This window comes from Mustelus asterias, chromosome 3, assembly GCF_964213995.1.
Source record: "Mustelus asterias chromosome 3, sMusAst1.hap1.1, whole genome shotgun sequence".
Taxonomy (NCBI): Eukaryota; Metazoa; Chordata; class Chondrichthyes; order Carcharhiniformes; family Triakidae; genus Mustelus; species Mustelus asterias.
In genome coordinates, this window is record NC_135803.1 from 78,008,861 (window position 1) to 78,022,394 (window position 13,534).

Consider the following 13,534-nt stretch of genomic DNA (forward strand, 5'->3'; position numbering starts at 1 on the left):
CAAGATGCACTCCAGGAACTTATGAAGGTTCCTTCGACAGCACCTCCCACACTTGCACCTCTACCAGCGAGAAGGGCAAGGGTAGAAGATCCATGGGTACACCACAACCTGGAGGTTCCCCTCCAAGTCACTCACTATCTGACTTGGAAATATATTGCCGTTCCTTCACTGTCACTGGGTCACGATCTTGGAACTTACAGTCTAACAGCGCTTTGGGTGTACCTATACCACAGGGACTACAGTGGTTTCAGAAGGCCGCCATTGCCTTCTCAAGGGCAATTAGGAATGGGCATTAAATGCTGGTCTCGCCAATTATGCATTCATCTCATGTATAATATCCTAGCTATGTTAAGGATTGTGGGTTTTAAACTAATAGATGTGGTTTGCACACCTAGATTCAAACTAACAATGTCAGATTTATTCTAGGAGCTTTTTCCTGTATAGATAGAAACTGAAACTAAAACAGCAGCCAGTGCAACACCCTAATAACATCGCCATCAAATCATGTGACCTACTCTTAAAGCAATCATGCAATCATTTAAATATATAACACCATATAAGCACAAATTTTAAATAATCTCCTCTAACTAAAGCCTCTCTTCATTAGTATTGTGTAATTGAATCTCAGCTGGACCCTCTCCATCATCTTAAAACCTTTTCCAAATTAAGGTGCCCAAATGGCACTGGCTGTAGGAGGTGATCTTTTATTTTTCACATAAACTGCTGGCAAATGCATGTTTCCCTTCAATGGAATGAAAATAACATTTCTTAAATGGGAAAATAGGGTTGCTAGTTTATAAAAGGCCATTGTCTACCTAGGTCACCTCCTACTAGTCTAGTAGTCGCATTATACAATGATACTGGAGTTGTTGACTAATTATGGCAATTTAGTCTCTATCAGACATAAACGTGATAAAGGTATCGTTCCAGGGAGTAGCTGAGACCAAGACAATCTTTTCAGGGAAAGTTGGGTAATATTTGAAACACAGCAAGGCACAGGGCTAGGGGGGCAAAGTGAGGCAGTAGGGTTAGTTTTGGATTGCTTGATTGAAGAGACAACAAAGTCTCAGGGGACCAAACAGACTGTGTAAGTATTGTGAAAATATGCAAACTACTTCAGATCATTTTCTACTTGCAGCTGAGCTCTTTTTAAATGAAATAACAATGGTGTCTGCACCCTAGGTAGAGTATGCTCAGTTATACCAACTGGAAATCAAGACCTCATTCTTTTTAACACATTCTGACTCAGTGTGGTGATAGCAAGTCAGCTGCCCATTCTATACATATCCCCATTTCCATGAAGTCAGTGGGAATAGAATTTGAGAGGGATGTAAAGCGGACTTGCTGCTTCACTTTCACCTTTCTTACACAATTGCAGAAAGTCAAACTCTTACCTCACTGAGATGACTCGATTTTTACTGAGAAAAGGTTTTTGTTTTCTTGTAAGTTCTATTTGGTGCAGATGATTAGTTTTCCCATTTTGTCTGCAGGTGGGCTCATTTTGAATGATATGCTATTAATTACCATTTTTTCCGTGGCTGACTAATTCACAGGGGTCTAGATAGGATCACATTTTGGGATGGTATAATGTCTTTCACCTGTGGATCAATGAAATGCCTGAGGTGGCACGGAGAATAAATTGACTGCAGCATCCCTGGGTTTGATTACCAGTCTGTGTTGAATTAACTAATCTCAGGTAATGAGCTAATGGGTTGGTAAGATTGGTCTCAATAGTCCGGGCTGAAGAGGAGTTGGAAGAAAATCAGCCAGATTTCCTGCTTTGAATCATTATCCAAAGACCCCCACTAGAGAAAATACATGTGCACATGTGCCAGATCAGTTTAGTCAGTCTGCCTTCACAAGAGGGGTAGATCCTCCTCCCCTCTGTGCGATAGCGTAAAACAAGTAATTGTAAATCAGCAGCTCTTTTAAAGTCAATGGAAATAAAATTTGAAGAAATTCAAAACAGGCTGCTGACTCACTGTCACCTATTTTATACAAATGAACAAGACAGGATCTACACCAAGGAGTGCAGAATAACAGAGAATAACCATCCCTGCTGAACATTCCAAAATGGAGAAACAGAAGGATTGAGTCATGGAATTATACAGCGCAGGCAATCGCCACTCAGTTCCATTCTTCTGCCCTTGACACACCCTTTTACAATTTACTTCTCAAAAATCTATTTCCCCTTAAAAACGTTTGTGAATTTTGCCTCTTGAACTGTTTAAATGCCTTATCAATCCTCCATATAGAACAAAAACTTTCCTTTCATTATTTTAATGAATAATCTTAAATTTGTGCTACATTATTACAAGCAAAACCATAAACAAATATGTAGGACAAAAACTGGTCCAACACAACTGTCCCTCAATTTAAAAACCCATCCTTATGTTCAAACTGCTCCATGGCCTCACCCCTCAATATCCCTGCTACCTCCTTCAGCCCCTACAACTCTTTAGAAACTGTGTTCCTCCAACTCGAGCCTCCCTTGTTCTTCCATCCCCTTTCTCTCGTCATTGGTGGCCATGTATGGATTTCATTTTTGATGAGACTTTGTAGAAATGGAATTGTTATTTTTACAACTGTCCAGGCATTAAGCTCTTGAATTTCATCCTTAAACTTTCCTCCATTCTCTTCCTTTAAGACTCTTCTTAAAATCTACCTCTTTGATCCCATTATCCTTCCTAGTATCTCTTTCTTTTGCTAACTATCAACCTTTGTTTGACCGATGAAGCACTTTAAGGTTTTTTCCTATGTTAAGCACTCTATGAAAATATAAGTTGTTTTTTCTATTTCTAATACTACCCCATTGCGATGTCATACAGAAACATAACATCCAGTTCTACATATATGCTCAGCTCTATTTCACCCCCAAGTTTCTAAACCTCCTTGCAGTCTCTGATTTGTCACCTGCTTGTCTAACATCCAGTATCGGATGAGCAGAAATTTCCTCCAACTAAATATTGGGGTGCCATTAACTTTGCTCCCCATCACAAACTTGGGCCAGGATTTTATGGCCCTGCCACATTGTGCTCCCCGCCCCCCCTCTCCCCACCCCCAAGCGAATGTGGTCGGTCATTTGAATTAATATTCCATTGGACATGAGGGGCCATAAAATCCTGGCCTTGGTTCTCTTCACCCTTTTCCGAGCTGGGCAATCGTTATAAGCTGAGCAAGAATGGTTGCTCCTTTGCTGTTGTTTTTTCTTAAAGGTGTGTTTCCGACCACATCTCTGCACCATCACCAAGAAAGTCAACTTCCACCTCTAATATGGATCATCTCTGACCCTGCCTCTGCTCATCAGCTACTGAAAATCGCATCCATGTTTTTATTTAACTGATTCTAACATTCTTCTGCCTGGCCTTCTATCTTCCATAGAAACCATAGAAACCCTACAGTGCAGAAGGAGGCCATTCGGCCCATCGAGTCTGCACCGACCACAATCCCACCCAGGCCCTACCCCCACATATTTACCCGCTAATCCCTCTAACCTACGCATCTCAGAACTCTAAGGGGCAATTTTTAACCTGGCCAATCAACTTAACCCGCACATCTTTGGACTGTGGGAGGAAACCGGAGCACCCGGAGGAAACCCACGCAGACACGAGGAGAATGTGCAAACTCCACACAGACAGTGACCCGAGCCGGGAATCGAACCCGGGACCCTGGAGCTGTGAAGCAGCAGTGCTAACCACTGTGCTACCGTGCCGCCCTTCCATCTTGTGCTCTTCCATATGTCTGGTGCCCATATATTAACTGCCTCCAAAGTTCATTCACCCATCACACCAGTCATTCTGGATAGAGATGAGAGAGAAATGAGGCACCAGTTTATTTCCCTTGCTGTCTGCTTTGGAAAGGAAGGTTTGTCCGTTCCTTAACTCCTGAGTGTATGGGAAATTTGAACAATCTGCAGCAAGCTTTTAATGAGTTTGAATAAAAAGGATTGTTTATTCACATCTCACCCTGAAAATCTAACACTACATCACAAACCCAAACATTCCACGAGAAAATACAGTTAGCACCGACACACACCGACACACACATCGACACCGACACACACCGACACACACACACCGACACACACCGACACACACACACACACCGACACACACACACACCGACACACACACACACCCCGACACACACACACACCCCGACACACACACACACACACATGACACACACACACACACACACTGACACACACACACACACACACCGACAGACACACACACACACCGACAGACACACACCGACACACACACACACCGACACACACACACACACCGACACACCGACACACACACACACCGACACACACACACACCAACACACACACACACACCAACACACACACACAGACACACACACACCGACACACACACACCGACACACACACACACCGACACACACACACACACACCGACACACACACCGACACACACACACACCGACACACACACACACACCAACACACAGACACACACACACACCGACACACACACACACACACACCGACACACACACCGACACACACACACATACACACACACCGACACACACACCGACACACACAGACACACACACCGACACACACACCGACACACACACACCGACACACACACACCGACACACACACACCGACACACACACACACACACACACACACCGACACACACACACACCGACACACACCGACACACACACACACACCGACACACACACACACACCGACACACACCGACACACACCGACACACACCGACACACACACACACCAACACACCGACACACACACACCAACACACACACACCGACACCGACACACACACACCGACACACACACACCGACACACACACACCGACACACTGACACACACACACCGACACACACACACACCGACACACACACACCGACGCACACACACACACCGACACACACACCGACACACACACACACCGACACACACACACACCGACACACACATACACACACACACACACACACCGACACACACACACCGACACACCCACCCACACACCGACACACACACACCCACACACCGACACACACACACACACACACACACACACCGACACACACACACCGACACACACACACCGACACACACACACCGACACATACACATACACACACCGCCACACACACACACACACACATACACACACACACACACCGACACACACACATACCAACACACATACACACACACACACACACACACACCGACACACATACACACACACACCGACACACACACACACCGACACACACACCGACACATACACACACTGACACACACACACACACCGACACACACACATACACACACCGACACACACACACATACACACACACACACACACACCGACACACACACACACACCGACACACACACACACACCGACACACACACACACCGACACACACACACCGACACACACACACACCGACACACACACACACCGACACACACACACACACACATACACACACACACTTACACACCGACACACACACACATACACACACACACACATACACACACACACACCTACACACACACACACACACACCGACACACACACACATACACACACACACACACCGACACCGACACACACACACACCGACACACACACACATACACACACCGACACACACACACATACACACACCGACACACACACACACACCGACACACACACACACACCGACACACACACACACACCGACACACACACACACACACACCGACACACACACACACCGACACACACACACCGACACACACACACACCGACACACACACACACCGACACACACACACACATACACACACACACTTACACACCGACACACACACACATACACACACACACACATACACACACACACCTACACACACACACACACACACCGACACACACACACATACACACACACACACCGACACCGACACACACACACACCGACACACACACACATACACACACCGACACACACACACATACACACACCGACACACACACACACACACACACCGACACACACACACACCGACACACACACACACTGACACACACACACACACCGACACACACACACACACCGACACACACACACACACACCGACACACACACACACACACCGACACACACACCGACACACACACATACACCGACACACACACATACACACACACACACACACCGACACACATACGCACACACACACACTGACACACACACACACACCGACACACACATACACACACACATACACACATACACACACACCGACACACATACACCGACACACACACACCGACACACACACACCGACACACACACACCGACACACACCGACACACATACACCGACACACACACACCGACACACACACACCGACACACACACCGACACACATACACCGACACACACACACCGACACACACACACCGACACACACACACACACACACACACCGACACACACACACACACACACACCGACACACATACACACCGACACACATACACACCGACACACCGACACACACACACACCGACCCACATACACACACTGACAAACACACACACACCGACACAAAGCGACACACACACACACAGACACACATACACACACACTGACACACATACACACACACATACACACACACACACATATACACACACACACACATGGGAAAATACAGTTAAAGAGGATAGGGTACTTTTGCAAGTTACAAAATAATAACTCATAAGCCAAATGCATCAGGAAACAGAAGTTTTTTATTTGTGGCTATTGGAAGTAAGTTATAGCTTTAAGCAACTTTACTTTTGTGTTTGTGTATTTGAAACAACTAATTACTTGATTTTGGTTTAGATGTATGCATGGTAATGAGGATTTATGACACGAAAGCAAACAAGGTTTAAAGGAAAATTAGGCTGCTGCTTAGCAGCCAGGGACCACCATGGGACAAGAAGAACTTTTGAGTTAGTTGTAAGCTAGAGACAGGAGAAGCTGGGCAGGTTAAGGGAGCCGCAGAAAGCAGACTTCCTAAAAAAAAGGAAGCCCCAAAAGAAACAGAAGTGGGGACAAAGAGATTGTCTCAAGAAGACAGTTGTTTAAAGGACAAGGTGCTATTCAGAAGAATTCAAATAAAAACAGATAAAGAGCTCGGAGTTAAAGGGACAGCTTCAAGAACCAGATTTAAAGTTAGCTGGATGAGAACTCAGGCATTTAAGATATATCAAAAGTTTGGTGACATCTTAATACAGCCTGTGAAGCAGCAGTGTTCTGTTGGCATGGTTGGATACCTGAAAAATTGTGTTGAAGCTTAAATGCACATGGCAATCCAAGGCAGAGGAATACCAAAAGGAGAGATTGAAATCCTGGAAGTGGATCATTCGTGAAAGCATCCGAGGGAAAGCTCTGCTGGGAGGAAGATTCCAAACATATTCTTCAAAAGTGGCATTTGGAAACACTCATGTGGAAGCCAGAGTTCCAGTGAGGCCAGTTGGTTCAGAGTGTGACAAGCATCTGGGAGGAGTTGATCAGAAATCCACAGAAGTTGTGTTGGGTGACATCTGCCACTTGGTTTAATAGTGTGGTGTGTCTGACCACAGTTGGCCTGTTGGATTATATGGACTGAGAATATATGAACTTAGGTCAGCCATGATCTTATTGAATGGCGGGGCAGGCTCGAGGGGCTAGATGGCCTACTCCTGCTCCTATTTCTTATGTTCTTATGAATATTTGAGTATAAGATATACTTTGTAACTTGTGCTATCCTTACAAATCTGTGTACAGCTGTAAAGATATAGGTGGGGTGAAGGAGTAGAGCATTACAGTTAATACTTTCTTGTTCAATAAATATTTTATTCATTTATTAAAAGTTAATCATCATTCCTGCAGCTTTGTTCATCCACGTTTCTAAATAAAAAATTAAAATGTACAATCCATCGAGCCGGAGTTCCACTCTGGGACTTGACTGCCCAGTAATAACATCAAATGGGATTGTATACATGATTGGCTCATCTTGGTGCAGGGGTCTGATGATGAAGTGGTTCTTTTCCATTTTTTAATTCTAGCTAGGAGAATTCAAAATCCAAAGTGGTTTCTGAAAGTTGTCACAAGATTCCCTGAAAGAGGAGGATTTTCAGCAAATCACAAAGTTATTTGCTTGTTGGCTTATTACCAGTAGATCAGTTTACTGCATGGTGGCCAAAAGAGAAAACACTGGAAAATCTCAGCAGGTCTGGCAGCATCTGTAAGGAGAGAAAAGAGCTGACGTTTCGAGTCCAGATGACCCTTTGTCAAAGCTTTGGCAAAGGGTCATCTAGACTCGAAACATCAGCTCTTTTCTCTCCTTACAGATGCTGCCAGACCTGCTGAGATTTTCCAGCATTTTCTCTTTTGGTTTCAAATTCCAGCATCCACAGTAATTTGCTTTTACTGCACTGGTGGATTTCAAAAGGAATAGGCTTGGGGAACTTAACAACGTTGCAGTGTACAGTTTTGTGACATAGATGTTACTGGCATTGTTGATGATGTTTTTGTTGTGTTCTTTGCAGACTGACTAGCTTTTCAGGGAATAAGATTCATTATGTGTGGTCAGTTTCAGGCATATGACCACATGATCAATACTTTTCTATTGTTCATAAAGAATGATGTAAAGGTAGAAGCCATTACGGCACAATAGTGATCATTCACACCAATTTATGATGACCTTGTTTCTCTACACCTTTTTTTAAACTTTCGAGCTCAGAGGCACTGAGTCTAGGAATCTATAGATTTTGAGTTCTGGGTAAATCCATAAACAAAAGGAAGTGTGAATTCCATGAATAATTTTGTCTAAATATGTTCATTCAAGCGGTGGACCCCACCCAAGGTCATTCAATTGGGAATTTTCAAAAGTCTTGAGGTCATTCTAAGTTTGAGCAGAAATTGCAAAAACCACCTGATCCTTAACAGGCTTTTAATATCAATTTTTAGAAGACAAAACATTCTGGACAATTGTATACTGAATGCAACCTATGTTTACAGTTATGTATATGACTCGCTTTCACTGGTCATGACACTATGCTTGTTGATGTTAACTGGTGCACCATGCAAGTGCACATTAATTTCAATATCCTCATCATTGATTTCAAATCTTTCCATTGCCTTCTCCTTTCATGTCTCTGTAATCTCCCCCAACCTGACAAAATTCGAAGCTCCCTGCACTCAAATTATGACTTCGTGTGAATCCATGTCTTTAATCAGTCCAACATTGGGCAGCCGTGCCTTTGGCTACCTGGGCTCAGGAATTTACGCCCTAACCCTCTCCATCAAAGGGCCGAATGGCCAACTCCTACTTCTTGGTTCTGTGTTTTGATTAAAGGGATCAAGGGACATGGGACGAAGGTGGGATCAGGATATTGAATTTGATGATCAACCATGATCAAAATGAATGGCGGAGCAGGTTCGAAGGGCTGAATGGTCTACCCCTGCTTCTAGTTTCTATCTATATACTCTCTCTCCTCTTTAAGAAGTTTATAAAAACCTTTGATTCTGCTGTTGAGTATTAAAAATGTTTTGATTTATATTGCTCTTGTTAGGCACCTTTGGAGGTTTTACTAAATATAAATTGTTTTTGTTGCTGTTATCCCCTATAGCTGTGATCCCTTGCGCATCAGATCAAGGGATTCCCTACCCTGCTCAGTACCATCTAGTCTCCTGGGAGAGACAAAAATAAAACTCCAGATCCAAAACCCAAAGTCATCTGGAAGTAATAAAATCTGCAAAATTCCTTCCTGATTCCTTTAAGTGGTCAAAGTTAGTTCAGGAATCCACATTGGTCATGACTCATATTAATTGATACCCATTTTTAATGCAATCTCTACTCCAGCCAAAAACTCCAGCTCTCTCTTGAAGGCACGCAGTGAATCATCCTGTCCACCAGATCTAGGTTCCACCAGAATGCAGAATAATGTGATGGAAGAGATCCTACCCTTTCCCCACACCAATTTAAAATTACAATAGCACAAAACAGCCATGGTCTACAAATTACTAATCAGTTCGTAGTCTGGGCACTTAATTAATAGCCTTGACTAGTTAATTATGATAGAGTAAGCTGGTTGACATGAGATCTGGGAAGGTCATGTTGGCGCTCAAGGGAAACTCGCTAAAGGCTGGAATCAAGATACACTGCACAGGAAACACCTCTAAAGTCCTTACTTCATTACCACCAAGTTTTATTTCACTTACTTTGCATGGAGCTCTGCCTTGTCTGCATCACACTTGCTCTGCAGTTGTATCATCTCTTTGACTTTGTCTCGAAGCTGCTGTTCAAGCCTTCCACTTTGCACTGTGTGCTTCTCCAGTGTAGAAGTAGTACTCGCCTGAGACTGACGCAAGTTGGAGTCCAGGTTCAAGCAGGCGGTCTGCAGGCGCCGGGACGTCTGAGCAACATCAGTTTTCACCTCCAGGAGACTCCTGAAGAGTTGAGGGTTGGTGTTGGGGAACAAACAGACAGACCTCCTGGTCAACCCATACAGTACAAAGGCAATCATTGTTAGTGTTTGTCAAAATAAAGGAACAAAACCAGAAATCATGTACCCTGCTCTTTCCCCCTCCCCAACATGGTTGAGCAAATTTAGCCATTAAGCAGGAGAGAAACACAAAATGATTGAGGAGATAGAGGGATTGAATAATAAGGTGCAATTATGTAAATTTGTTCACTACATATGAACATATGTAACTTCTAACAAACGTACGTGAGCTAGATTGCGGGCCACGACTAATCTTAAATTGGTTGTGAGTGTAATTCTCAGCTGTCCAATTGCAAAATCACATCAAAAGTTAGACATTATGTTCTGAGTTTTGCAAGCATGGGCTGATTGAAAATGGTCAGTACTCTACCTATTGTGAACAGCTGGAGGACATGCTGTTTGATACCATCCATCAGTTATTGGGATGTACAGCCTATATACCTGACATCGTACTGGCACTGAAATTCATATACCACATTACTCATTCATGTGACAGGAGCACCCTGTTAGTGGTGAATAATACTTGTGCTGTTATTGCATAATAGTAGAGTGAACAGCTAGCTTCACCTGTTGCTCAAATTTTTGAGATACCTTGCCCTTCTCGGTAATTGAGGTTCAATGGGCACTTTTCAGGACAGAACTTGGTGACCTTCGGCCCATTCATGACTATACATTATACACAGTGAGCAATGATCTGAGTGAGATAGTCATTATACCACAGGATAGCTTTGATGCACCCAATTTCGGTCTCAAGTCTGCACAGTGAACAAGTGGTTCAGAGCCTATTTACAAAATTACCAATAAGGGCAATCTTATAACATGTGGAGTTGTAGGAATCATAAACAAGAGAACTCTTACGTGTAGCTGCAGATTCAAATATAGCAAGCGCGTTGGGAATATGTAAGGGGTAGGAAGTTAGGTGTCATCCCATTGAAAATGTGTCTCTTGTGGAAACTGACAAAAATGTTAATGAGAGCAAGGCCTCGAGGGGATCCCATGGCAACACCATCTATTTGGGCATTCATGGTGCCATTAAAGTTGAACTGCACTGTGCAAGTTGCTGAATTCATAAGTTCAATGAATACAGATCCAGAAAATGGCAGCGCATCTAGATTGGCATGATATAGTGACGCAGTGCAAGCATCAATGGCTTCCTTGAGATGGCACCTCTGACAGTGCAGTGCTCCCTCAGAATGGAATGCCATTCTTGATTTTCCAGCTCAAATGGGACTTGAATCTGGTACCTTCTGGTGCTAAAGCAAGAGCTCTACCAATTGAACCACAGCAGAAGGCAAACTAAACAGATCTTTTTTTTTAATCTAGCAATTCCTGTGTTCTCGTAAAGAAGGTGCCAAGTGCCATGCTGAGTTAATTGAAGCTAGTTAGGTGTAACCATGATTGTACCCAATGGTTTAAATGGGAGGATTTCTTCTTCTTTGTTGTGACAATGGTCCAGTCCAATTCGACAGCTAATAGGACTTACCGCTCCGTCCCACTCCTCAGATCAGTAAGGTCACTGCGGACCGTGGCTACCTGCTGCCATAGTGCCAGCAGCCTGCCATGCTCACTGCAATGGCGCAAGCCGTATGTCTAGAAAAAAGCAAGAGACAAAATGGGAAGTATTTTTTCTGATGCCTTTTAACATTGCTGTTACAAGGATAATGAACATTGAGTGAAACAATTTATTTTAGAGTTACACCAGGTAAAATTTGTCCTGAAAAAGCAGTTGTCATCTTAAGAGAGTACCTTAGAAGAAATGGTGTGGTGTGTTGCAGTTCACTCAGGGAGTCTGTGTTTCTGTGACAACATGTATATGTTTTTATATTGTTGTAGTCTGCAGCTGTGAAAATTGATGGTAGAGGCTCCAATGTTCTTTCCAGGAAAGTTGACCAAGAATCTCTCCCATTCTTACCGCCTGTCATTGACATATTTGTGGGTTTTATGAATGCGGCTGCCATGGCCATCAAGTCCTTGGGTAATACCCAAACCTTGAGATTCTTGCTCAGCAGCAGAGGTGCTACCCACTGCACCACAAGACACCCTAGAAGAGCTCGTAAGCTTAGACAATTTGGACAACTTACTCTGCCCCTCATCTAGAGGAATAACTGGAACAGGTGAAAGATGTATTGGGGGATGGAAATATGGAACGGGATCATGCTGCTGATTGGCCAAGCTTGTGTTAATACATGCTAACTGATTAGTTGACTGTGCAGAATAGATGGTAATATGTTTCTTGAATAAAGGTCGCCAGATGTCACTACAAGAAGACAACTGTCCTGGGAGATGGTGTGGCATTGCAAATTTCCATGGCCGTTTTGATGAGTCTTGCATGCGATTGTATGATGCATGAGATAAGTCTAAAGTTAGACCATTGGATGTGGTAGTTATTAAGTTGTCCATGTTTGATAATAGCTGACTTGTCCCATTCGCGACAATTGAAACGGGTTTGATGTTCCTTGAGTATAGTGTGCAGGCTGCCGACTGTTTCCCCAAAGTAGACGGGTCCACAAGCATTTTTCACAGTATAACAACTGGAATTCAACATCAACAAGGCAGAGAAATAGCACCAATGACCTTCTTTTAGACACTTCAATTCATACATTTACTGCAGATCAGAGGAATTTCATAGTCACCAAGACCAAGAAGAATATAACACCAAGATTCTATACCTTCTCAACATTGATATCTATTTTTTAAAAACTCCCAAAGATCCTACCCCTGCGATTGAGGGGAAAATCATTACCAAGTCACTCTCGACACAGGGATAATGTTTTATCCAAGGCTCCGGATAATAAACATTGTATTACTTTTTCTTCCTGTCCAATTTTACATGAGAAGCACAAGATCCACAGATCAGATGCTCTGCTGAGACCTATCTTCATGGAAGGTTCCCCAACAGGCAAGACAGCTCAACACCTAGCCAGAATTCTGCAGCCACTAATGGGGAAATGCACACAAAATATCACAAACTC

General features: G+C 43.7%; 1 protein-coding gene across 1 annotated transcript in view; it reads right to left on the reverse strand.

Annotated features, from left to right (window-relative positions):
* crocc2 (ciliary rootlet coiled-coil, rootletin family member 2) overlaps positions 1-13,534 on the reverse strand; it is a 266,817-nt gene that overhangs the window by 169,163 nt on the left and 84,120 nt on the right. The window contains exons 6-7 of the mRNA XM_078210134.1: positions 12,046-12,152; positions 10,279-10,506 (exon numbers count right to left, since the gene is read on the reverse strand). Of these exons, the coding sequence (XP_078066260.1) occupies positions 10,279-10,506; positions 12,046-12,152 (335 nt within the window). The remainder of the gene's footprint in view (positions 1-10,278; positions 10,507-12,045; positions 12,153-13,534) is intronic.